The sequence below is a fragment of the Trachurus trachurus genome, assembly GCF_905171665.1.
Source record: "Trachurus trachurus genome assembly, chromosome: 5".
NCBI classification, from domain to species: domain Eukaryota; kingdom Metazoa; phylum Chordata; class Actinopteri; order Carangiformes; family Carangidae; genus Trachurus; species Trachurus trachurus.
In genome coordinates, this window is record NC_139896.1 from 34,020,685 (window position 1) to 34,045,110 (window position 24,426).

Genomic DNA, 24,426 nt, shown 5'->3' on the forward strand with positions numbered 1-24,426 from the left:
AGAAGCACATACATGAGAATATGGCATTGAATGGTGTTTCCCTCTATCCATCCATCTGTGTTGTACAGTACAGCCATCTTGAAGGGGTCGACAAATGACAGCAACGTCTGACAATATCTATTCATTTCCATTTTCCTTTTTCTTATCTGTTCTTGAATTGTTGAATCTCACTTTTTGTGTCCTCTCTATAGACTCCTTTTGTTTGTTGTTGTTGTGGTGACCACTGTCAGAGCCGACTGCCAAGATTGAATAAAAATGTGTTAGCCTTGGGTCAAAGGCTTTCCAGTGTTCATTTTCAGCCTCTAGGGGAACCACTGGGGGGCATGGGGGAACAATTTTCTCCTCCGTGTTATTTTTAGAATAATATTTTAGAAACTGGTTTCCACCAGTTGTTGTCAGCCGCTGTATCTTCGTCTTTGAAAGATGGAGTGGTTTGAAGGAAATGTTTTGGATCTGAGGATTCGCTGCATGATTAGTTGGTATTTGTAACATTCTTTGATTAATTTTTGATTAATAGCGTGGAGAAAGTCTTTCTACTGATGGCCTTTCAACTCTGAGAGAGACAAGACTGAGTGAAGAAATGTACTAATGAATTACTCTTATACTAATAATTTTCTACAGTGAACGGGGAAACAATAAAAGTGTAGGTAATGACAAGATAAATAGCTCTGAACTAAAAATAGCTTTGAAACCCAAATCAGCTCAATGCTGCTGAATTTCTTCTTGTCAATAAGTGATTTTGTTTTTGTCCACAGTGCTCTCAGAGAAGCAGAGGTGCTGGCACCCAGCCTTCCTCTAAAACCCTTGGTCTCTTGAGGGGTAATTGAGTTGCTTGGCAACTGTCTGATCAGAGCAATTTGGCCACATCTGATATTCAAGATAGCACTTGCCCTGTTTTTTTTATTTTTTTTATTTGTGGCTTGTCAAAAAACACCAGCTTTGTGTTGGTGGCAGGGATGACATGAGGTGGAGGAAGGTAGCAGAAGTAGATGCACCCAAACAGCCATTATGAATCCCTGTCATTGATAAGTTAATGGACATTTTCTCCTCATCCTGCTTCTGCAGCACAAAGTAGCTCTGTGCCACTTTAGGCAAAAACTGACACACACACACACACACACACACACACACACACACACACACACACACACACACACACACACACACACACACACACACACACACACACACACATATATACACGTACACACTCCCCTACTGTAGTAAGCACATGCATCGACCTGTAAAGATGACTCTGCAGATAGGTTGCAGGGTATTGGCTCCATTATTAATTCATACAACAGAGTGACACAGGCTTCGTGCAACTTAATTAATTATAACCGACAATATATTTGAGCGGTCTCCATAAACTGTGCAAGCTGTACAGTCGTGAAACTTAAATACAGTGTAAAACGGAATCTGAAATCAGGGTAAAGCAGAGGATAAAACCAACATCACAGCACACTGAAAGAACATCTTCAATGAACATTTCACAAATATTTGTGTAAGCAATATCTGTCAGTGTTCCCAGCCTGTACAGAAATGTTTTTTTATGAGGTGGAACAGAACTAATAATTGTCAAAAGTGTCACATTATATCTTATCTCATTGTCTTCTTATCTGAAAGCATACGTTGTGTTGTTGATCTGTGATGAAGACAGCACATCCAAGGTAGTACAAAAGTGTGTCTTTATCTGCCTGAACTCTGACAATTTGACAGTCACACATAAAAAAAACAAGAATAAGTAAACATATTGTTGCATAGTTATTAGCTGTTGTGTTTCACACATTGGTAAGATTCCATCACATGACTTGGTCCTTATATTATTACCTTGACTCAGAGGTCAAAGCTGCCGAGTTACACTGAAGACAGCTGTTGCCTTATATAGTAAAGTACTTTGATGTCCACTGCTTCCCAAGATGCCCTTGTGTAATCAGTAAAATAAGCTGCCAAAGGAGTTGTCCAGAGGTATGAGCATCAGCCATCTGATGTTTGTGTGTAAAATGAGCCTCATTTTTGTTTCAGCTCCCAATAATGTTGTTAATCAAACTGGAAAAACTCAGACAGCCCAGCGACTCTCAGAAATAGGCATAATTAAGTCCATTTTTCTTTCACCTGGAATAGACGTCAAGCACTGGCGAGCTGCCCTCTTTTGCATGCATATGCCTCCGGACCCAGAGAATGTGCACTCTGCTCACTTCATCTGGCCTCTGTGAAAAGGAAATGTGATGTTAGAAAAGAGGGTTTTTCCTTCTTTGTTCAGCGTCCTATACAGAAGGCCAGAGTAGCGGGCCCTCTTTCATAGGCCCACTACACTGGCAGAATTAATTAGAGCCCACACAACAACTGTTATTTTACAATTGAATCAACTGTCAAATTGCCTAACTCCAAAATTCAAAAACTTTTCACAGAAGAGCGGTTCCTCCAGTTCCATGTTGCCACTGCACATCAGCTAAAACCCACTGGCGAGGCATCGTGCATATCAAATGATTGATAGCAGGACTTGATTGTGGCTAATTATAAGTAAACAGTGATTTATTTTACACCTAAATCATCATGCAGCCAAGCTGTCAGTGGAACAACGAGACATGTAGCGTGTGTTGTGTGTTGTTTTTCCTTCTGGTTTCTTGAGACTTTTATTTTTGACACTTTGTGAAAATACAGCCCAGAAAGTCGTCTGGCTACCTCTCTATCTCGCTGTCATAAAAGCGGCTTTATTGGAGTGAAAGTTTCAAAAACGAAGCTGCCAAAGCTTCATGATACAATTCATCCAAGTATATACGCCTCTGAAAAAAACAACACCTTACATACTGTATGAATTATATATTCTAACACTTACTGTTTATTTATATACCTGCATCTACCTGTCTCATTTTCAGAACAGAATCCATTTACTCTATTATGTCATAAAAACAGCCGTGCATGGATGTTCCTGCAGAGGAAATGAAATAGAGACATGTATGCAGACACCCACACATACTATGTTCACACATAGTATTTACTGCAGCACTCTTAATATGTCAGATCAACCCCCGGTTTACTAAGCTAATGAGCAGCGTTCCATTGTCTCCTGTTGTGTGCTGTGTTATAACCCAGTCTCGTTCACAGAGTGTCAGCTCCCTGGCTCGGGTCCAGCTTTCGGTGGAACCACAGAGAAAATCAGATTAACCTAAGCCTTTTAACTGCGGTTGGGTTTGATCCCATTTGAGAGTTGGCAACACAACCTATTTTGTTTGTGTTTAGAAGGAGAATGCGTACGGAGGGAGAGGGAAAGGTTGGCTGTGAAGTAAAAAAAAAAAAAAAAAAAAAGGGTGACACAGGCTAAGCAGCTTTAGCTTGGGGACACAGTTCAAGCCAGGGCCATGACACAAAGTGTTAAATAGCTTGTCACCTTTTATTTACAAGCCCCTCGGGGGGTGCTATGCAGGTCAATGACCAGGGATGGAAGGTAAAACATGGGACTTTACAGTAAGAGGGAAGTGCAATTAAAAAAGCACATACTGTGGTACACACAGATTGGATCGAGACCTGCATCTTACTATCACATAGAACAGATGTACATAACCATGACCAAAAGAAATGCCGTTTTTAATCCATTTCTAGAGCATAATTTACAGGTTCGTCTGCACCGTCAACTTATTTTTATCCGCCTCCTTTTTAAGTGCAGTTTTGATTTCAGTATGAAAATACCCAGGTGGAAATGTTAACAATTTGTAACAAAGCCAACATTTCTAAATGTGCTTGAGGGGGAATGGTTGGCACACTGTGATCACCAAGGTGTAGTAAGATGTAAGAAAGGCTTAAAAAAACATTTTTTTCATCCAAGCAATGATGTTTGCGAAGGTGCTTTGGCTTCTTCCTCTGTAAATGCAGCACCATCATTGTGCCACTGTTTCTTGCCTCTATTATACAATGAAATATGATACGTGTTGGTAAGTAGCAATGAAAAATATTTTTATGGGTAGTTCCTTAAACTAAAAAAGCAACTTCATGTCTGATTTTTATAGCTTGATTTTTCGTAAAATGACTTCCTGCGCCATTAGATTAGCACTCGAACCACGAAGGCCAATAACTACAATTGACTCCAGCCTGTGACTCAGTCAGTGAGTGAGTGCTCTCAGAACAGCAACTCAAGCTAAAGTTCTAACCTATTATTACACGGTGCTTTGCCAGGTCAGTTCTGGTCTTTTCATGTCTTTTGAATGTACCGGTACTGGAAGACAGGTCGCCTCTCATTAGCATTGACTAACTGACTACATAAAGCAAGGCAGAGAGGTGTGGCCTAGTGGTTTTTGCTTTGGGAGATTAAACTCTCTCAAAATGCTGCACACACACACACCCAGATTTGAAATAATATCCTTTTGAAGACCCTCATTGATGTAATGCATCTCTTATATTTTGCTGTGTCAATAATTGCAACTTGCTCTGGATAATAGTGATATATAAAGCTGTAAAATGAAAATGTAAATCATTTTCTTTTAAATTATCTGATTGCTTGTAAATCTATATGGATACAGAAAACCCTCCAGCAATTTCTTGCTATAAAGATCACTTTGATAAAAACACCCAATTTCTAAATGGGCCTTAAAGGTTTTCAGATGAGATGCAGTTTAGCTGCAGTATGACCATTGAGCCAAATATTGGATCAGACACAAACAATACAAATCTTAGCTTAGTGATGTTTTTGTCATTTTAGTTGACAGGCTTTAAATCCTCTTGATTTCTGTATTCATGCCTTGATTCGTCCATTTGGCCGAGCCTGCTACACAACCCTGAAAGACACGTGAGCGCAGTCTTATCCTCTCATTCCCATTCCTCGCCCACCTTGTGGTATTTATCTGACTGAATGCAGAGGGACAGATATCATATAGTGCCATGTGCGCAGAAAAAAAGACCGGGTGGAAAGCCAAATACTAAGTGTGGCCTGGGGAAACAAAGGCCTGTCAGCTCTGCCGTGCAGTCTCCCAGCTGTCTGAGTGGGTCACCGCCACAGATCACCTCAGTTTAGCCACATCACCGCCAACCTCCAACCCCTGGGAGAGTCCATTGGAAATAGCTAAATGTTAAGCCTGTCTGCAACACAAACACTCACATCACATACACGTGAGCGCAACGCTTAGTCACTACATGCACATGCAGAATGGGTAGTAGAACTAACACACACAGGCGCTCATTAGATGCACAACAGAGGCGAGTGACAGAAAAAGCAAAGAAACACAGACGAGGAAGTAACCCAGACAGACTCACGGTGTTGGCATGAGTAGGAGAGTGAGTGAGTCATCTATTCTTCTCTGCAAATGCCTCTTCCTTTTGTCTTTAAAATGTTAACATTGATTCAGACAAACCAGCAGACCAGACACACTGGAATATTCACAGTTTCCAGCAATATCATTTTGTCATTTTAATGTTTAAAACATAAAAGTCTAGATGCATGAAAGGTTTGATATGCATCATTTGATGCAATCCCTCTGGTTCATCTTCTCCTCTCTGCAGGTGGAAAGTCCTTGTCAGTGCGATCAAAAAAAGTTCCCCTTGTGAATTGTCTGGTCTTGGTTACAGAGTAATGTACAAAGGGTTGATCTGATGGTCAAGTTTAGATAACTAAAGTTTTTTATCTAAGTTAAAGTTGGGGAAAAACAGATGCTTTCACCTGATGTGTAGAACATTTATTAACTCTTTAACTCTCTTAAATCTTCATCACATCCAAGTATGAAAGTACATCATTCAACACATTACAGGGAGAGTTAGACATTTATAAATTGCATTGCTTTGTATCAATGTACTATGAATATTCAATTCAATTCAATTCAATACTTTATTTCGGACACAGCGGCGGTCCATAGAACAATAAAAAACAGCACACAGAACAGACAAAAGACAGTTGCAGTTGCTACATATTTGTAAGAAAATAAAATCCTTTAAAATATTCACTGTGGCAAAAGCGGACCCACCTAGCTTTTGCTTTGACACCCTTGTCATTCCTGGATTGATAGAAATGGAATCAAGTTCTGAGAGATGATATTGAAATGTTTCATCTCTCCACTGGACGCCATGACGATGCCTGCACTAAAAATATGGAAGGCATTTGAAAGCGCACACCTACCACTAATGGTACATTCCAGGCTTCAGAGATTAATCTCTGTTGGCTCATTTGAAGTAGTTGTATTATTATTTTTTATTTATTACCGTCCCCACTGCCGTTGTGAAATGCTTGATTTCTACTGCAAATGAGAAGCCGCCTCCCTATCACAACCTTGACCTTTCAGACACCGCCAGTGCAAACGGGCTGTACTTTTGGGAAAGTCTCCCCTTCTAGCTTTCCAGAGATGCAAGAGATTTAAGAGGGTCAGGAAAGGGGACCGCTAGATAGAAATCTAATTAGGTGATTGTGCTTGAGGGAGCTTCGCTAGCTGCTCGATAAACTCCCACACGCTCGCTCTCCTCCTCCCTCATTTCCCTCACTCCATTCTCCCTCTCTCTCGCTCAGCAGTCTGCGCTCACCCCCCGAGAAGCCGCCTGAGAGTCCCCCCCCCCCCGCTGAGGGCACAGTCACAGAACCCAGATCATGGCTCACTTACTACATATTCAGTGCTGTTCATATTTCTTCAGAGTAATGAGTACTGCATCCCTCAGCTGACAATAAAGCTCTTGCTCATGATGACACCGTCTTCTCTTTGCTCATTATTCCTTTACCTTCAGACTGAAATCTAAAAGGGCCGCGTGCAAAGAATGATCAGGCCTGTTTTGGTGTACAGCACGCTCACATGCACTCTCTCTGTCCTTTGAATGGTCTCGACACACGTAAGACAAAAAAGAGAAAAAAAAAAGCTGGATGCAATGGAAAAGAGATGATTCCCACAAAGAACATAATGCATTTAGCGTGGTTAGTCCCATTAACGCATGTCCAGAAAAGCCCTTTTACACTGCAGACCTACTGTCCAGCTTACATAAATGAAATCACAGTGATTGCACGGCAGGTTTTTGTAAAAGGTGGCTCGATGTTTATCTGACCCCGTCCACCATGGGGAACACACACCGGCCTTGCCTTTGGACATCTTTAGCAAACACTGGTTCACCGAGTAAAATGAGAAGCTGTTGTTGTACAGTAGCAAATCCTTTAATCCTGTTTTTGCAGCATTGATGGACCTGATTGGTGGAAACAGGACAGCAGTGCATCATCCTGAATGTTCAATGTACAAACTGATGGTGAAAATAATACAAATGTGTGCATTTTATGCACAACATACCTTTTTCTGCTTTGCTTTATTATTGAACTTTAGACATTCATTACCTTAATCATATTTTAGGTCAAATCCACTTGTCATCCATACTTTTAATATGAATGACTACTGCAGTGTAATGTACTTAATACAGCATCTTGTCATAACACCAACTTAAGTCTATTTTATTCACATTTGTAAGAATTTAATCCTCCGTCTGCAGTGCGGCAAAGATTTGAGATGTCGGCAATGATAATTCTTATTCTTTCTACCACTGTAATATAAGTGTAATACCTGGTTCATTTCCATATTTTACTCTGTTTCTCGAGCGCAGATTTCGCAGCGTGCTGAAGGAGAAGCATTTCATTTACCCTGAAATCATGCCATAGCATTTTGTAATTACAAAGTAAGCCATATTATCCCAAACAGGCTCCCTGAGCTGATGGTATGACTAAGCCTGTTCTGTCTGTGATGCAACGTCAGTGCTGAGGAGGTTTATTGTGAAGGTACAATTGTGGCCCCGGAAGTGTGCTTGGCAGTAGCTTAGTCACAGTAATACATAGCCACCGCTCGGGCTCATAATTCAGAGTTTTATGCAACGCTGTGAATGAATGAGGCTGTCTCACACAGACAAGACAACATGAGCTTAAATATCACACAATAAAGCAGATGTCTTTATGTGCAAGAAAGGTGTGGAGTATATCTACATTATTATTGTTTGAATAATCAATTTGCAGGTGGATGATGAATGAGGGACACATTTTTTCTGGAAAGGACGCGAACGAGTGGAAGATACTTTAAGGAGGAGATAAATACCGAGGACAAGGTATCAGAGGAATTGGGTGAATGATGAATAGAGAGAGCAGACTGAAGAGGCAGAGAGGTGGAGGAGAAAAGATAGACAGGAGAAGAGTTCTGTCCGGTAAACAAAGCCATGATTAACATTTTATAAGTATCCCGTCTGTTAGAGAGGAGACTGCTATACTGTAACAGCTGAGTAATAGTTTGATAGATTTCCCGTGATCTTATCTGGTACCGCGAGCTCCTGTGAGTCCAGACAAAGGAATTCCATCCCTCGAACGCCAGCGCTTTAATCATCCTGAGAAATGCCTCTCTTAATAGTAGTTCTGGGGGGGGGGGTTGTTTGTCATGTGTCTCTGCTGATTTCCAACAGCGCCTCTGAGCGGTTCATCTGTGGGTGAGTCAGAGAGAGACTTCCCAAATCAAAATGAATTTGGCGGTCTTCTTCCGAGGTCCCACAGTGATGAGAAAAGGCAGTGGTGGATTTGAGAGAGACCGTCTTCCTCGACCTCGTTTCTCCACTGTTCACAACTTACGCACTCGTTTTTTTGGGGGGTGTACTGTATTTGTGTGATGGAACAACCTTTCATTTTCAAGTGTCCCAACTCCTCCTCATGCAGCTCGTCGAAGAAACGTCATTTAAATTGGTTATTAGGGATTATATTTTATATTCCGAGGATATTTCTTTTGTCGAGACTGAAAGCCCTTTGTGTATAATAAGAATAGAAAAATGCCAATAGCTGTGTGTAGAGTGGGAGTAAAGCTGAAGTGGGATGGACTGTTGCTAAACAAGTACCTATAGAAATAGCAAAAAACAAAGAAATAAAGAAACTGAGCTTCAGTGGAGTTCTGTGGCAGCAGCACCCAGCTTTTTCTGTAGACCAGAATAAAAACAATCATTGTCTCATTGACAAAATGACATTTACCAACTGCGCTACGTGTCTGCTGCATTCTGTGATAGACAATAGAACAGCAGCAGATAGTGTTAGATGCACGCAGCTGGTGTTAAGGGAGAGAAAGGAGCCTGATCATCTGAACTTCCTCAGCCGTGTCGGCACAAATTCAGCCATTTTCCTTGAAAGAACACATTCACAACTCTTCATCCTTGCTGGGATGTATTAGAATGCTGCACACTACTGCTAGTCATTAATTTATAATGCTTTTCTTCATAGTTCAAGATTGACCTTAAAACAATAGTTTGACATTTTGGGAAATACACTCACTGGCTCTCTGGCGGTGGGTTAGATGAGAAGATCGATACCACCCTCATATTCATCCGTTCAATACAGTCAGAGGTCGCCTAGCGTAGCGGTTAGCTTAGCTCAATGACTGGAAATAGGTGGACACAGATACACTGGCTCTGGACAACAGTTACACTACTACACCACCAGTCACATCTAACGTTCAGTTCACACGTCTGATTTGTTAAAGGGATACTTCACCCAAAATTGAAATTTCACTCATTATCTACTCACCCTCATGCCGACTAAGGGCTGGGAGAAGTTTCAGAGTCTTCCGTGGCTTCTCTGAGTTACAGGGGGTCTCGGCGTAGCAGTGCATGTCCATATAACGGTTGTAAATGGATACCAACTGTCTTCGTAACAAAAAGACACACCAAAAAACATCCAAATACCTCCATGCTGCTCGTATGTACTGTAATGTCTGTCTTGTATTGAAGCCCCGAAATGCGAAATTGTCCCGAAAAAAATTAAATAAGTCTATATTTCAAGCTTGGACAGAGGGAGGACACTGGAGCACACGGTCAATTAAATAGATTTATTGGTGCGGCTGCTGACGTTTCGACGTAAATGTCTTCTTCAGAGCATATTTCAAGCTTGTTTGTAGTGGAAGCTCCTCTTCCTGGTTCATCAAATTTGGACGAACCAGGGTCTGTCCTCTTCCCAGTTCGTCCAAATGTGACGAACCGGGAAGAGGAGCTTCGAGAATTTTCCTCTACAAAACAAGCTTAAAATATAGAGTTATTTAATTTTTTTCGGGACAATTTAGCATTTCGGGGCTTCAATACAAGACGGACATTACATGCGAGCAGCATGGAGGTATTTGGATGTTTTTTGGTGTCTTTTTGTTACGAAGACAGTTGGTATCCATTTGCAACCGTTATATGGACATGCACTGCTACACCGAGACCCCCTGTAACTCAGAGAAGCCACGGAGGACTCTGAAACTTCTCCCAGCCCTTAGTCCACATGAGGGTGAGTAGATAATGAGTGAAATTTGAATTTTGGGTGAACTGTCCCTTTAAATCCATGTAGAAACTGAATGATTTACAGTTTTTTGAATTTCCACTGGTTTCCTGGCAACTGCTGAGAACCCAAAATAGTCACATGACCTTCCGTAAAATGCCAAATTCTTGTTTTCCGCCCCTTCGGGTTTGTGTACAGATGCTGGTAAGCTTAAAGTACATGATCAAGTATTATTACAGAGTGCGCTTTTTTTCTCTTTTTTTGAGCCAGAGCCTATTTTAGGCCAGGTGCCATTAGACCATCTATGTGAAAAGAAAATTATTTTTCACGCCCAGACAAAATAGAATCCAAACACAGAACCATGTACAGTCCAGTTGCCACAAAAGAGCCATGACTGCCTCAACCAAACGAGTAAACCACACAGAAGTCGTGTTTTAAACCCATAAATACGCAAACAATGAAGATATTATTTTTTACTTTTTAACATGACTTGCATTTAAAACCTTTTATTCTGTCTTCTAAGTTTTAACAATGACATTGTTGAAGACGCTGCATTAAAATGCATGGGATTTTTCTGTTTTCTCCTGTAGCTCCACTCCCTGGAGCCCTTCACCTACATCCTCACCCCGTTCGCTGTCTCAGCTAATGCTGGAATGTGCAGCTTCCTAGCCTGTGAGTCACCCGTGGTGACGTCCTCCAGCTCCTGGTTTGAAGCCTCGGAGCGAGAGGAGTAGCAGGCTCACTCAGAAACTTTAGAGAAGAGAATATCTCTGCACTGCTGCCAGCCTGTTCACTGAGAGTCTGGGTCAGAGAATCCTTTGGCTGCACCTCTCTATATTAAGATAGGTTCATCTAAAAAAAAAGTTACAGTTACTGCACACTGTAACTTCAAGCTACTTTTGAAACTTATTTGTTCCGCACTCTATATTTTATGCAACTTTTTATGCTTTATTCACCTTCGAGGCAATTTATCCTTCCCTTTTTTTATCTGCGAGAATACAGCAAACAAAGGTGAATGAAATGAAAATAATGAGAAATATGTGAACTCATACGTTGTGCACCAGCAGGGGAAACGGAGACAAATATCATTTATCAGCTTGTGGTTTGATGCTGGCTACAGAGTAATAGCATGAGAGGAGGATGGATTGTCACTGAGAGGTCTGTGTTGAGGTGAAAGGATCTCCAGGGGCTGTTTGATGTCTGTTCAGCTCACACTGAATCCTATCTCGCCTTATTGTGTCCACACTGAGTTCTTAGAATTGGATCACAGTTGAGTGTTATCTTTGAATGTGGATCACTATTATTGTATTAGATGGGGGTGGTGGGTTGGGGTGGGGGGACTACACCTTCACCCACTCTCTGTTCCTCCATTAGCATTTTGTCTTTGCTCCTTCTTAAAGCAAAAAAGGAAAAAGCAGCTTCTCAGTGAGGCATTTTGTAATGGTTTTGCATTTCTAACATTAAGACATACTCTGTAACGCTGTGTCAACTTCCTGGAGAAAGAAGTTTTTTATCTCTTTGTGACTGTAGCGCCTTTGAACTGCACTTTCATACGAAACCTTCTGCGTCTGTTTCATCCGAGTACATTCATTCCACCTCTCTCCCTCCCTCATGAAAGAAGCATTTGAAATGTAAAGTGTACGGTACTTTTCATTTTCATTTTCTTGTTCCCATTGAGTGGATCTGAGTAAGAAATCTAACCTCTGTTTCTTTTCTTTCTTGTCCTTTCATTTCCTCTTCCACTCTGCTTTCCTCTCTCCTTAGCTAATTCACACCATCAGCGTGGTTGATAGAGACGAGCCCCAGTCTGGTCATCGCTTCTACTTCACCCTGGCCCCCGAGGCCTCCGGCAATCGACACTTCACCCTGTGGGATGTCAAAGGTGAGAACCCAAAGGTCGTAATATCGGTGTAATAGGTGAAGAAGCATAGTTGAGAAGCTGTGCTTATGACTTGATCAGCATAATTTGATTTTCAGGGTGTAATGTCACAACCAGGAGTCCAAAAAGCAGGTTGTTAACAATTGTGGTTCAATTATAAATGTGAACCGGTCCTGAGAGACTGTACTTGACTGACAAACGTTCATGATCATGATGAAGAAGGAGGCATTTATAAAGTGATTTCAGCATTTTCCAGAGTGATCGGTTTGGTTTAATGCTTAAGGGTGTTCTGCAAATGTTGACCTTAAGGCAATATTGAGTTAGTTTCATAGACTACAGCTCCGAAACCTTGAAAAAAAACATTCTGTCAAAACACGCACGAGTGGTTTTTATGTCTTAGTTACTTCCTTCAGCTTCCAGATGGCACTGATGTTTTTAACATAGGACTTCAAAGACTCCACAGCCAGAAGGTTTCTGACAATTGCAGGAGGTGATGGAAAAATTGGATTCTTTTATTTTAGATAAACACCACCTGTTCTGCTACTCTGAGCAGACTAACATTGTAGAGAGTATCAAACTTCAACGTATGTGACACTGTACCTGCAAAAAGATTTTTACAGTCAGTCTGACCAGGTACCACTGTAGTAATAGCTTTAAAAATGAACGACAATAGCTTTGAAATAAATGGCAGCATTCTCCCCATGTCACTTTGAAAACTGCAAAAAATACACTTTTTTCTGTGTTTGCAAAATGTAGGGAAACATAAAAATCACTGTTGATGACTTTGCTCTGTGGGGAAGATGAGACTTTTTCCACTTGTCTGTGTTTTTGCAAACACGCTTGCAGATTCCGCGTTTAGAGATGTGTACCTAAGTGAATGTGACATCTGGCTAAATCAAGATTGATCTGACACCAGGAAAATGTCAGGGGAGCAGCCTGAGCTAGGGAAATGTCACTGTGCGGAGGCAGCGAGGTCTGCTGAAGTCCCACTCACATGCACACAACACAAGCTTTGTGTAATGCACAAACACATTCTGTACACACACACACACACAAATTCACATGCATGGGTAGGCAAGGACTTGTGTGGCTTTCACTCCTCGATGCATACTGTAAAGACACACACATCCTGCAGACCATCAGTGTCTGCTGTTCTATTTACTTATTTATTTTTTCAGTTGGACCGCTGTGTGTGTGTGTGTGTGCATACAGTAGATGTATTTAATGGAATATGTGAAATAGTGTTTGTATGGAGGCGATAAGGGATTTCCCCAACAGACACGATGCACACACAACCTACAGTACACCATAACCACTGACCCAAATGTCTGAAATCTGTCCCGAAAATAACCTTCACACACACATACATACATAAATATACACATTTGTTTCAATGTATGTATTTGTGAACATACACACTACTGCATATCCTGTCTGAATATTTTTTTCTGAAAGACAAAACAAGCACCACACACATACTTTTTATCCTCCCACCCCTCTTTTTTTCCCACTCTGGTGTCTCTTTTCATGGACACATTTGTCAACCTGTCACTTTCAATCTGTCACTTCTTCTTTTCCTCATCATGGCCTCACATTGCGTTCTGTCTCCAAGCCTTGACACACAATGATGAAAAGACATTTTTTTCCCATGTTGCTAAAATGTCACTTGGAAAACATCCTGATCCTGCTTAAAAAGAAATCTCCAGTGATATAAAGCTGAAGTCAGTCAGAACATTTACATCTTGGTGAATTACTTCTACTTATGTCAATCATGTCGGTTTTGTTTTGTCACATTTATCTTTTTTTAAAATCTGATATTTGGTTGGTGTTTGTTTTGTTTTTGTTTTATTTTGTATTTTTTGGGGGGGCGAAGGGTCATGTGGGAATTATGTCTAAAGGGATACACTTGTGTTTGTGTTTAATGGTTCTGATTTGAAAATGCTCCTGAGGCCTCAGTCTATTATTTGTACCCGTATGAGAGTCTTTCCATAAAGCAGACAGCCGTGGAGGAGAACGCTGTGTAAAAGTCAAAATGACAAACTCAGGGGCGTAACATTCCCGTACATAAACGGTAATATGAAGATTGTTCTACACGTGCCAGAGGAGCTGTAGGGCGACATGGATAAGGGTGATATATGTGCTGGGAGATGGATTACTCTGTATCCTCTATGCAAGTCTACCCACAAAGCCGCACGGACTCTATTTGTCAAAACCTCTGCGTGTATTTTACGTTACATTCATCTGTGTCTCCGGCAGAGAGCCCATAGATCCACCAGTGAAGTTTGATTCCAAACACAGGCTCTCTCGCTCATTTTCTCCCCAGCGTTGTGTTTGCTTTAGAAAATAAATAGCACAACAGTCTCCCAGTGAGATCCATTTAACCCCAAATTAAACTTGACAATCCTGACACCATTGTGTTTGGAGCTCTTGTATAACAAGGACGGCACTCTTCTGTCTGTCTTTTTTATTCATCACTTGAGCTTCTGACCGTCTCTTGAAGAAGTTTTCATTGTTACTTTTTTTGAATCAAATGGCAACAATCTTACAGTACATCATCAGACCAAGTTTGTGTTTTCATTTTAGAACCATTAAATAGGCTTGCATGATCAAAACTTGTCTTTTCTCTGCTTCTTCTGTCAGCGCAATACAAAGCAGAAAAAAACAAGAAGGTTGATCAAAGCAGTCACTAGATGGAGCCTCATCAAATTTAGTATAGTGTGGTAAAAACCAATGCTGCGTTCAAGACAACTCGGAAGTCGGAAAAAAACAAGCTCCGAGTTGTAAAAAATGAATTGAACGGCGTCAAACTCGGAAATTACAGGTCGGGAACTCGGGTATCATATCAGAGCTCCGACTTTCCGACTTGACGTCACGACAACATCAAAACATGGCGGCCCTCGTCTTAAACGGTTAGAATTTAGACATTTTAATTTATTTGTTGAGGTTTGAATGCATATTTTTGTGTATTATTGCAGTAGCCTATATGAAATACGTTTATATTAAGCTGTGATTATTGTATGATGTGAAATTGTGTTCCTCCTTTGTGACGGAAATAACGTTTAACTGTTATCAAGGCTATAACATTATATGCACTCATCTGCGGCGTCTCCTCTCCTCCGAAATAAACATCATTTACTGCTGCATTGATTTTTCGTATTCAGCTATGAGCCACAGTATGCCAAACTTCCTTCAGGTATCCGTGTTTTTTTTCTTCCAAGCTGCTGCAGCACGAACGCAATGATGTCGGAAGTCTGAAATTTCCGAGTTGGGAATTCCAACCTCCGAGTTGTTATGAACGCAGCATAAGTATAGTGTGGTAAAAACCAAGCATCATGAGCAGGGGAAAACTATTTTTCTTCAAATATTAAGCCACTCATGTGTAATTCTCTGCTTTACTTTGTTTCTCTGACCCTCCCACTCCCTGACAACCCACGCATCGCCCACCCAGACAAGACAGCTGGCATCCGGACCCAGCGGTCAGGCTTTAACCGCCATGAGCAGAATGTGTACTTCCTGCCTATCCTGGTGGTTGACAGCGGGCCTCCCTCTCTCAGCTCCACAGGCACCCTGACCATTCGTGTCTGCGGCTGTGACACAGGTGAGAGCTACTGTAGGAGCAGCACACCATTACTAACATTATCGTCACTGTCACCTCCTGCATCGGCAGCAGCACCGCTGAAAGGTCAGCTACATGCCAGCGTTTTTGGTCGGCAAACAGTTCTTATCAGCTTCTGTTTGTGGAAAACAGAATAACACAAGACCACGAAGCCGAAGACAAGCGGCCCCTCAGCAGTGATTCCAGCAGATTGAAAGTATAATGTATAATGTATCGTGATAAAACTGTGCTTATTCCTTTTCCGCTGAACTGAATCTGCTGCATCTGGACACTGCAAATGCTATTTTTTTTTTATATTTATGTTTTTGTCTTTTACAACACAGAGGGAGAGATCCAGTCCTGCAATGCCACAGCCTACGTAATGAGTGCTGCTCTCAGCCCCGGGGCACTTATAGCACTACTCGTCTGCATGCTCATCCTCATAGGTAAGCACACGGGTGTACTCATGTATGGATGGATGAAGGATAAAGGCACGGATGTGTGATGGATGGCTAGATGGATGGATAGGCGCAATTCATTAGCATTGCTTCTCTGGGGTCATTGCTAAGTTCAACTACTTGAGCAGGACCCGTGGGAGCAGGAAGCTCAATAGGGGCGATGTAGCCTCAGAGAGAGGAGGAGAGCCTGGTGTCTCCGAACTCCGAATTTTGTCTGCATTCTGGTTCTGGTCTGAGAGTGGATACATAAATCACCAAATTCACCAAAGTAAAAGTGTTCACCAACATACAACTTATAAAATAGACATTAACTTGTAATACAATAAAAGCAAAAGGTTAACTTAATGGCTCGGGGACTTTCTTGTAAATTATATTCCTTAAAGGGACATTGTGTAACTTCTCCTGTTATCTATTCACGAAAATCTATTATTTTGTTCAAAAGTCTGTTTTTCATTAACCAGTAATCCCCCCCATCAACAAAGTGAAGTGTTCCTTTCAGCTCTGAATGAGCCGTTCATATCATTCATATCTCCATGGAGCGGGTAAGCTCGGTGCTGGCTGCCATGTGGTGTCTCCATGTTTTTACGTTCAGTGGCAGCGTGACGGTAGGAAACCACGGAAACTCAGCGGAGACACCGGAGCTGTCGGCTCAGGTCGAGGTGGCGTCTGTGAAAAGTCACCGCGGTAACGCAGTGAGGAGGAATGGAGCGTTACACTGATGCTGCATTCACCTGCAGTCGGGCAGTCGGCCGTCGGTAACAAACCAGATGTCATTTTAGTCACAGAAGTCCAGAGAAAGCCGGTAAAACGTGGGTCAGGTAAACAATACCACATCGCCATGACAACATATTGTCACGTGTATTGTTTTGCCTCATGCTGACGGACCACTTGTTTACATAGAGGCTTGTTTATGCCGTTACGTGCAGCGGCTGTCGTCCGTCTGCCGTCTGCCCAATTTCACGTGAATGCAGCATGAAAAATATGATTGAGTTGCTTGCGATATACAACCGCAACGCTAGATGGGAGTAATACCTACACAATGTACCTTTAAATAAAAAAGTTTCACTGCATTTTATTAGCTTGGTGCTTTTATTTTGACGGAAAGGCCTGTCTCTCTCGCCCTGGATCCGGTTGCTTACCAAAACAGCGAGTCAGCGGCCCCAGACTCGGGGCGATGTACCATTGAGGCAAGGCTGGGTGACGGTCTGCACCAAAACATACAACTCAGTGTCTTCTGCTCATGAAATCATACAACCAAGCCACGTGTCTGAAAATGGACCGACCACTTTTAGCAGGTATCTATATTTCACGAATGGAACTGCACACGCGGTGGGAAGAGAAGAACGAATGACATGAAAAAGATGAATTTTTGATCTCTTGTTTGGCTTTCCCGTCAGATATTTTGTCACATGCATTTATGAGAAGAAAGCTTGTGTTTAAACAAAAGCACATGTGATGCCTGGGTTTATGAATGGTACCAAGCCACTTTGATCGAGACGGAGAGAGCGTGAATGGGAGTAAAGTGGTGGTGGTGGTGGTGGGGAAGGGGGGGTTAGAGAGAGCAAACAGGCAAAAGAGCTGCCTCAGCACTTGCTTCCCTCAGGAACAGCGGGCTTTAAATAGATGAGGCTTTCCAGACATTCTTTGATTTTAATACACAGACACAAACGCACACATACATGCACGCAGCACACACACACACACACGCACGCACACGTTCACCCTTCTCAAGGACCGAAGAGGTTTGGTATTGTCGTATTTAAAATTTTCATGAGCTAGCTTCCCCCTCCGTCCCCACACGTCTTAGCATCCCACTCCTCAGTGACAGCCAGAAACGACACGGCTGTCACGGTGTTTTGTCTCCCCCGCTCGTGCCTCTACACGTTTCACATGGCGCAGGCAGTGAGTGATGGATGACATGACAGTAGGCAGCTGTATCTGTGACTAGCATTTGTTATCGGTTTCTTTTAAGAGCCTTTCTAATGAGAGTTGTTAAAAGTCTGTCTCCATTAACCAAACCATTTACTGGAGTGAACTTCAAAAGCAGAGCATCATTTATTCATCACGGTTTTAAAAGCCTCAACAAAAAAAAAGTCTTATGTACAAATCTGAGGCAACCTCTGCCTGGCTAAAAAAAAAAAAAATGTGGGTTGGGTTGCAGTATATCATGGTTTTGGTATCCTGGGGAAGACAAGATCCTCTCAAAGGCTTCAGTAGACAACAATTCTTTGGCCTTTCAAAAACAAGACCCAGTGCAACCCACTGGATCTGTTTTCCTCCATGCAGTGAGAAAATATGCACAGTTACATGCGTTATGGCTTTTGGTTTTATTTCATGGCCACTTTGATTCGGCTAATGAAACGATGCCATGTTGATTCCAGTCCTGTCGGAGTGTAATTGGTGCAAAGCCAATTGAGTGACTGATACAGATTAGTAGAAAATGGACTGAATGCTCCTCATCACAGCAGCGAATGGCAGGCTAAGTGGGTGCGCTCGGCTTCTGCCAGTCATCACGTGGACAGTAGCAGTCTCAGAGCTGCAGGTGCTGGAATCAGGTGCCATGAGCAGTGTTGTCTCCAACTATTATCTGGTGTGAATAACACACTTACCTATCCATCCTTCACTTACCATACACATGCACAGGTTGTAATGTGTCCGCTTGTACATGCTAATCACACGTCCACATGCTTAGATAAATCATTCCTCACCCATTAACTGCAATGCAATCCATTCTCTTTGTGTGTGTGTGTGTGTGTGTGCACTATGGCTTCTCACACACACACACACACACACTCACTCACGCATCGACTACCTAACCAGCCAGGGCTCTCTCTCTCTCTCCAGAGGCTGGACCACCTCTATTACATCAATTGTTGGATGATGAGAAAAATGAAAACAAATTTCTGCCTAATTACCTTACAAACAAACAGTCCCTCCATCAGTTCATTTATAGGCCTGATGTGATGAATCCATTCCACCGCGTCGCAGCATCTGCATGCATCCATTCCAATTACCTCCCATCTGCTTGTGATGAACTCCTGGGTGGGGGCAACCAGCGCAGCCCAAGGGTAAATTAACCGTCTTGTCAAGAACGCTTATCGCAACATCTGTGCACATGGGAACCAGCTTTGTATGTATAGCAGGCAGATATACGCAGCCCCGTACGTCTTCCTACAAAGGTAAGATCTGTACATGGTTTACAATTAACATCACCCTAGGTGTGCTAATCTCCAAGTTAAATGGGTTTTCAATGGCTTACAGTTCAAGCTTCTGTGTACCTAACAGGTAGTCACGCTCACATGTTATCAGTGAGGAAGGATGACAGAAGTCAGATTATCTGATCGCCTTTGCTCCACACTGATCCGCCACGTAGAAGTGATCTGCACCTATGTGTGAACATAAAGTTTTCTATTTCCCATTACTCTCCTGATTAGTGTAAATTTAGCTTAATTGTCTTAGCGACTGTTTAGTATGCATGGCAGTGTACGGCGCAATTTACCGCAAACCATGACTGTTTCCTCAACCCAGGGGCAATTAGTTCGCCCCATTCTTGGCTGAGAAGAATAAACACAATGGTTACAGACACCGCTTTCCCAGTGGAGCCCAGCAAACAATGTAAGAGCAGAGCGACTGTACATTATCCACTCAGAGATACTGCATAAAATCCCCATTCAAGATCAGCAAGGCTCCTTAGGCTGGCACAGCTTTTTAGGAAAGGAACACACGGGGTGTTCTCACTTTGCAAAGTTATCTTTTAGGCCATTTACACCATATGAGACACAATTACCAGGGGCAGCAACAAGTCATTTGTACAGATTATATGCTTGAAACTGATGGGGTTTTGTTTTACGAGAGAAAACAGTTGGGGGGGGGGGGGGGGATAAAAAGGTGAAACATGGTGTTTTAAAGTCACATCATGAGTTCCAAGGTCATGTTAAAAAGTGCATTTGCCCATCAGGTGTTTTCATTCATGTTAAAGGGATAGTTCACCCAAAATTCAAATTTCACTCATTATCTACTCACCCTCATGTCGACTAAGAGCTGTGAGAATTTTCAGAGTTATACGTTCCTTCTCTGAGTTACGGGGGGGGTCTGTGCAGCAGTATTTGTCCATATAATGGTTGTCAATGGATACCAACTTTCTTCGTCCAAAAAGACACACCAAAAAACATCCAAATACCTCTATAGTGCTCGTATGTAATGTCCCTCTTGTATTGAAGCCCCGACATGAGAAATTGTTCCGCCGGTCAGTGCAAATCACGGCGAGATTTGCACTGGAAGAGACACAGAAAGAGCAGTGAACCGAGACACTGGGAGCTTCCGGTACAAACAAGCTTAAAATATAGACTTTTTTTCGGAACAATTTCTCATGTCGGGGCTTCAATACAAGAGGGACATTACAGACGAGCAGTATGGAGGTATTTGGATGTTTTTTGGTGTGTCTTTTTGGACGAAGAAAGTTGGTATCATTTCACAACCATTATATGGACAAATATAGCTTCATCTTTTTCATGTCAGCTGCACGGACCCCCCCCGTAACTCAGAGAAGGCACGGAGGACTCTGAAAATTCTCACAGCCCTTAGTCGACATGAGGGTGAGTAGATAATGAGTGAAATTTGAATTTTGGGTGAACTATCCCTTTAATATGTTGGTTTAGCCTGTAAATGTCCTGTACACAGCACATAAAGTCCTGCTATTGATCTGTTTGCACAGTGAAACAATGTGTGCCTAACTGTACACGGGCGTACTGGTGAGTTCAGAGCATCAAACAATCCCTACCATCCCAGACAGCACAGGCCCCCATTATAATTGATCGCCCTCTTATCTCTGTGGGTTTGTAGGCATTTGTTTTAGGCAACAAGCAATCCGTTCCAGAAGATGCACAGTGCCTACTGGTTAATGACCTATCTAAATGTCCCTTCACTGGTATCCCTGTATAGTAGCTGCAGAAGAAAAAAAGGGACAGTAACACAGACCAGAGCTTGACTGTCAACAGGAAGCACATCCTGCCACCAGTACTGTATGATGTCAAAGACACATATTTTCACATCTTCTGGAAGCCATCCATTTTTACATCACATAAATTGTCTCATAATAAGCCTGACGAATCAGTGTTCACTGTTTCTCAGCATGTACGAAGATTGCCCATAACCACTGAAAATCACATGTCTGCTAATTGAAATATTGCAAAGTGGGAGAGCAAACAAATGAACTACAGTAGGGCCCATTCCACTGAATATAACACACAACATGCTGTTTGCTACATGAGCCCCTTTTAATTATTTTCTTTTTAATTCAATAGATTTCTTTCTTCTTTGCATATTAATGAATTAATCAGAAAGAGGCTCAATTGCAGTTGCCGTTTGTCTGTTAGACTATTGTAAATGCACCTGTGTATTATCTTTCTCATTCCGTCCAGTATGCATAATTCTTTCAGAAGTGCATGTAATGGAATATGCTTCTGTCATCACTGAAAAATGACATTTGGTTGAGGATCTGGTCACCTGAAACTTCCACCAGATGAATCTGCTGAAGGTTTCAGGGAGAAGGCTGCAGGCAGCCCAGGGGAGGGATGATGAAGTCGGGGTGTGGGGAGGGGGAATCTGAGCTATAAGTGAGACTTCTCTAATCAGAAATGTAGGCAGTAATTAAAATAACTAAGCTGGAATTAAACCCTCATTGATTTAACTGTGCATACAGCCTTTGTTTTCCTCTTCTCTCATTAGTATATAACGTGATCCATCTCAATTGTTTTTCCCCGTTTTAATTTTTTTTTCTCCAAGTAGGCTGCCTCTGGTTTTAAGTTATGATGGAACCACAGAGTCTTAGTTTCATTTGACTTGGATGAGTATTGATATACAGATTGGTCTCCATTAGGCCTTTTGAATCATATTTCTGGGCAAGGCAATCAGGATTGTGAAAAATCAATGCTCATGCATTTGTAATGTAAAACTTGATAATATATTATCTTCCCCTGCTGTGCCTTCGCCTTAAGAGGTGAAATCAAAGTTACACTGGGAGTAGTTAGAAACTTTCCAATGGAAAGTGCTTGCAAATACATTGTGTACAGTGCATGTCTGATGTGCAGCTCCATACAGTAGATACATCTTGTCCAATGACTTTTTATAGTATAGTTGCTAGTGCTGAATGACCTAAATCTGGTTTTGGTTATGTCATTATTCTTAGCAAGATGAAGAGAAGCACCATTTTTTGCAGGGAAGCGCTTTAAACTCAGCCTGCCAACTTTTAATCCTTGTCTGCTGTGCAGCAAGAGAGTTAAAGCCGCAGATTTCAAAACACTTGCTATAATGACAGTTTATAAAATCCCTTAAATAGGAACCTGTCTCTCCCCCAGCTTTTATCTCATCCGACTGTTCAGGTTGATCTGACAAATTCATACTAAACTTTTAAGTTGTTTTGTGCAAAAACATGAAGGTGCAACATGTCCTGACACCTGAGAATAGCTTGTTTTCTTTCTAAAAAAAAATCATTAATTGTACATGATATTAATGTTGTTCTGCAATCTCTGTCTTTCTCTCTTGTTCTGTTTTCCATCAGTCCTCGTCCTGTTGATACTGACCCTCAAACGCCACAGGAAAGGCCAGAGGATGGCAGAGGACGAGGAGGACATGAGGGACAACGTCATCAAGTACAACGACGAGGGCGGAGGGGAGCAGGACACTCAAGCGTACGACATGAGCGCCCTGAGGAATCTCTATGACTTCCCAGAGGCCAAGAGCTGTGACTCTGGCCCGGACATTCGCTCGCTGCCGCAGTGGATACAGGCGAACCGAGGGGGGGGCAGCACCACGGAGGGAGCTGCGGCGGCGTCGGCGGCTGCGGCGGCGGCGGACTTCTCCCTGTTCAAAGGCTACATCCGAAAGAAGGTGGAGCAGGCCGACGCCGACCTCTCGGTGCCGCCGTACGACTCCTTCCAGACGTACGCCTTCGAGGGCACCAGCTCTCCGGCGCTCTCGCTCAGCTCCATCCACACGCTGTCCACCACCTCGGAGCAGGATTTCTCCTACCTCAGCGACTGGGGACCACGGTTCAGGCAACTGGCGGGCTACTACGCTCCGGGAAACCCTGAGGAGGAAGGGTCCTAGCACAGCCTCTTCCTCTGCAGAGAGACATTCAAACTCTCCTCTTCTTTCTCCTCCCTCTCTGCCTCCTCTTCTCACCCTCTGGCACTCCACTGAGATCATCAGAGCCAGCACTGTGTACTCCTTAAAACAGAGCACTGCCTCTTTATCCCTTTGAAAGAAAGTTACCAGTGTCAAAGTTTGAACTCTTTTTTTTTGATCGGTTTTCAGACATCAACATGATTGCTCTGGCAATGACATGAGAAAGAGAAAGGAAAAGTCTAAATTGCCATTTAGGGACATGTGAAGGGGAGGACTTTTATTTTTCCCCAGCACCATTAATGAGAATCCTTATTTGAAGCTACGAAATTGTTTTCAGAGTTCAGAGAATCCAGATTACAGTACATCACCATGCCAAGGTAAACTGCCTGACAAACATGTATTTATTTAAGGAGGAAATATTTATGTATGTATATTTATTTGTTTTTATGTATTTATTTATTTATTTACCACATTTTGATCATGGTAAGTGCAACAATTGAACAGGAGAGGAGAGGAGGACTTGAGGACTTGACTTGAAATGAATTAAAGACACCACGGCAGAAAGAAAGGACTGCAGGGGGGGCAGAGGACTCTACACACTGCTGCATGGTGCAGAGGTGACATCTGGGTCAGGAAAAAAAAGAAAATACATCCCTGGAAAATATTTGTATTTATTTTCTATGACCACTTTTGTAAAATAACCAACTTAAAGACAGATTAAAAAAAAGGGCAAAAGGTAAACATAAAGAGGGAACAGATGGAGAGAGAGACGTGTGCAGAGGAGCTGCCAGTTCTCTCTCAGCAGAGACCGACATACTTTTGCTGTATTTTAGTGATTTATATATATATGAAAAAAAAGAGGGTGGGGGGGTGGACTGGGGGGATTCAGAGGTCACAAGCCGAGGACAATTGTGTGTTAACAATTTCTTTTCCTTTCCTCTCCACAGCCAATTGTAAGGCAATAAGGCACAAACCGCAACAGTGATTTAAGACTAAACAAAATGACTGTTTTATGGAAATTGGCTGGTGGCCAACTTTGTCCCACATGAAGAGGGGTTAGGGGGGGGGGGGTCAATCTTCATTCCAGATTTGTGTGTGTGTGTGTGTACAATATGTTCAATTCATTTTATATCCTGAGATGTTT

General features: G+C 42.3%; 1 protein-coding gene across 1 annotated transcript in view; it reads left to right on the plus strand.

The window, feature by feature from the left end:
- The window catches only part of cdh22 (cadherin 22), an 83,066-nt gene extending 59,030 nt beyond the window's left edge, over positions 1 to 24,036 (plus strand). The window contains exons 9-12 of the mRNA XM_083971727.1: positions 11,990 to 12,107; positions 15,553 to 15,702; positions 16,044 to 16,145; positions 22,717 to 24,036. Of these exons, the coding sequence (XP_083827853.1) occupies positions 11,990 to 12,107; positions 15,553 to 15,702; positions 16,044 to 16,145; positions 22,717 to 23,264 (918 nt within the window). The 3' untranslated portion in view covers positions 23,265 to 24,036. The remainder of the gene's footprint in view (positions 1 to 11,989; positions 12,108 to 15,552; positions 15,703 to 16,043; positions 16,146 to 22,716) is intronic.
- Positions 24,037 to 24,426: the final 390 nt, after the last annotated feature.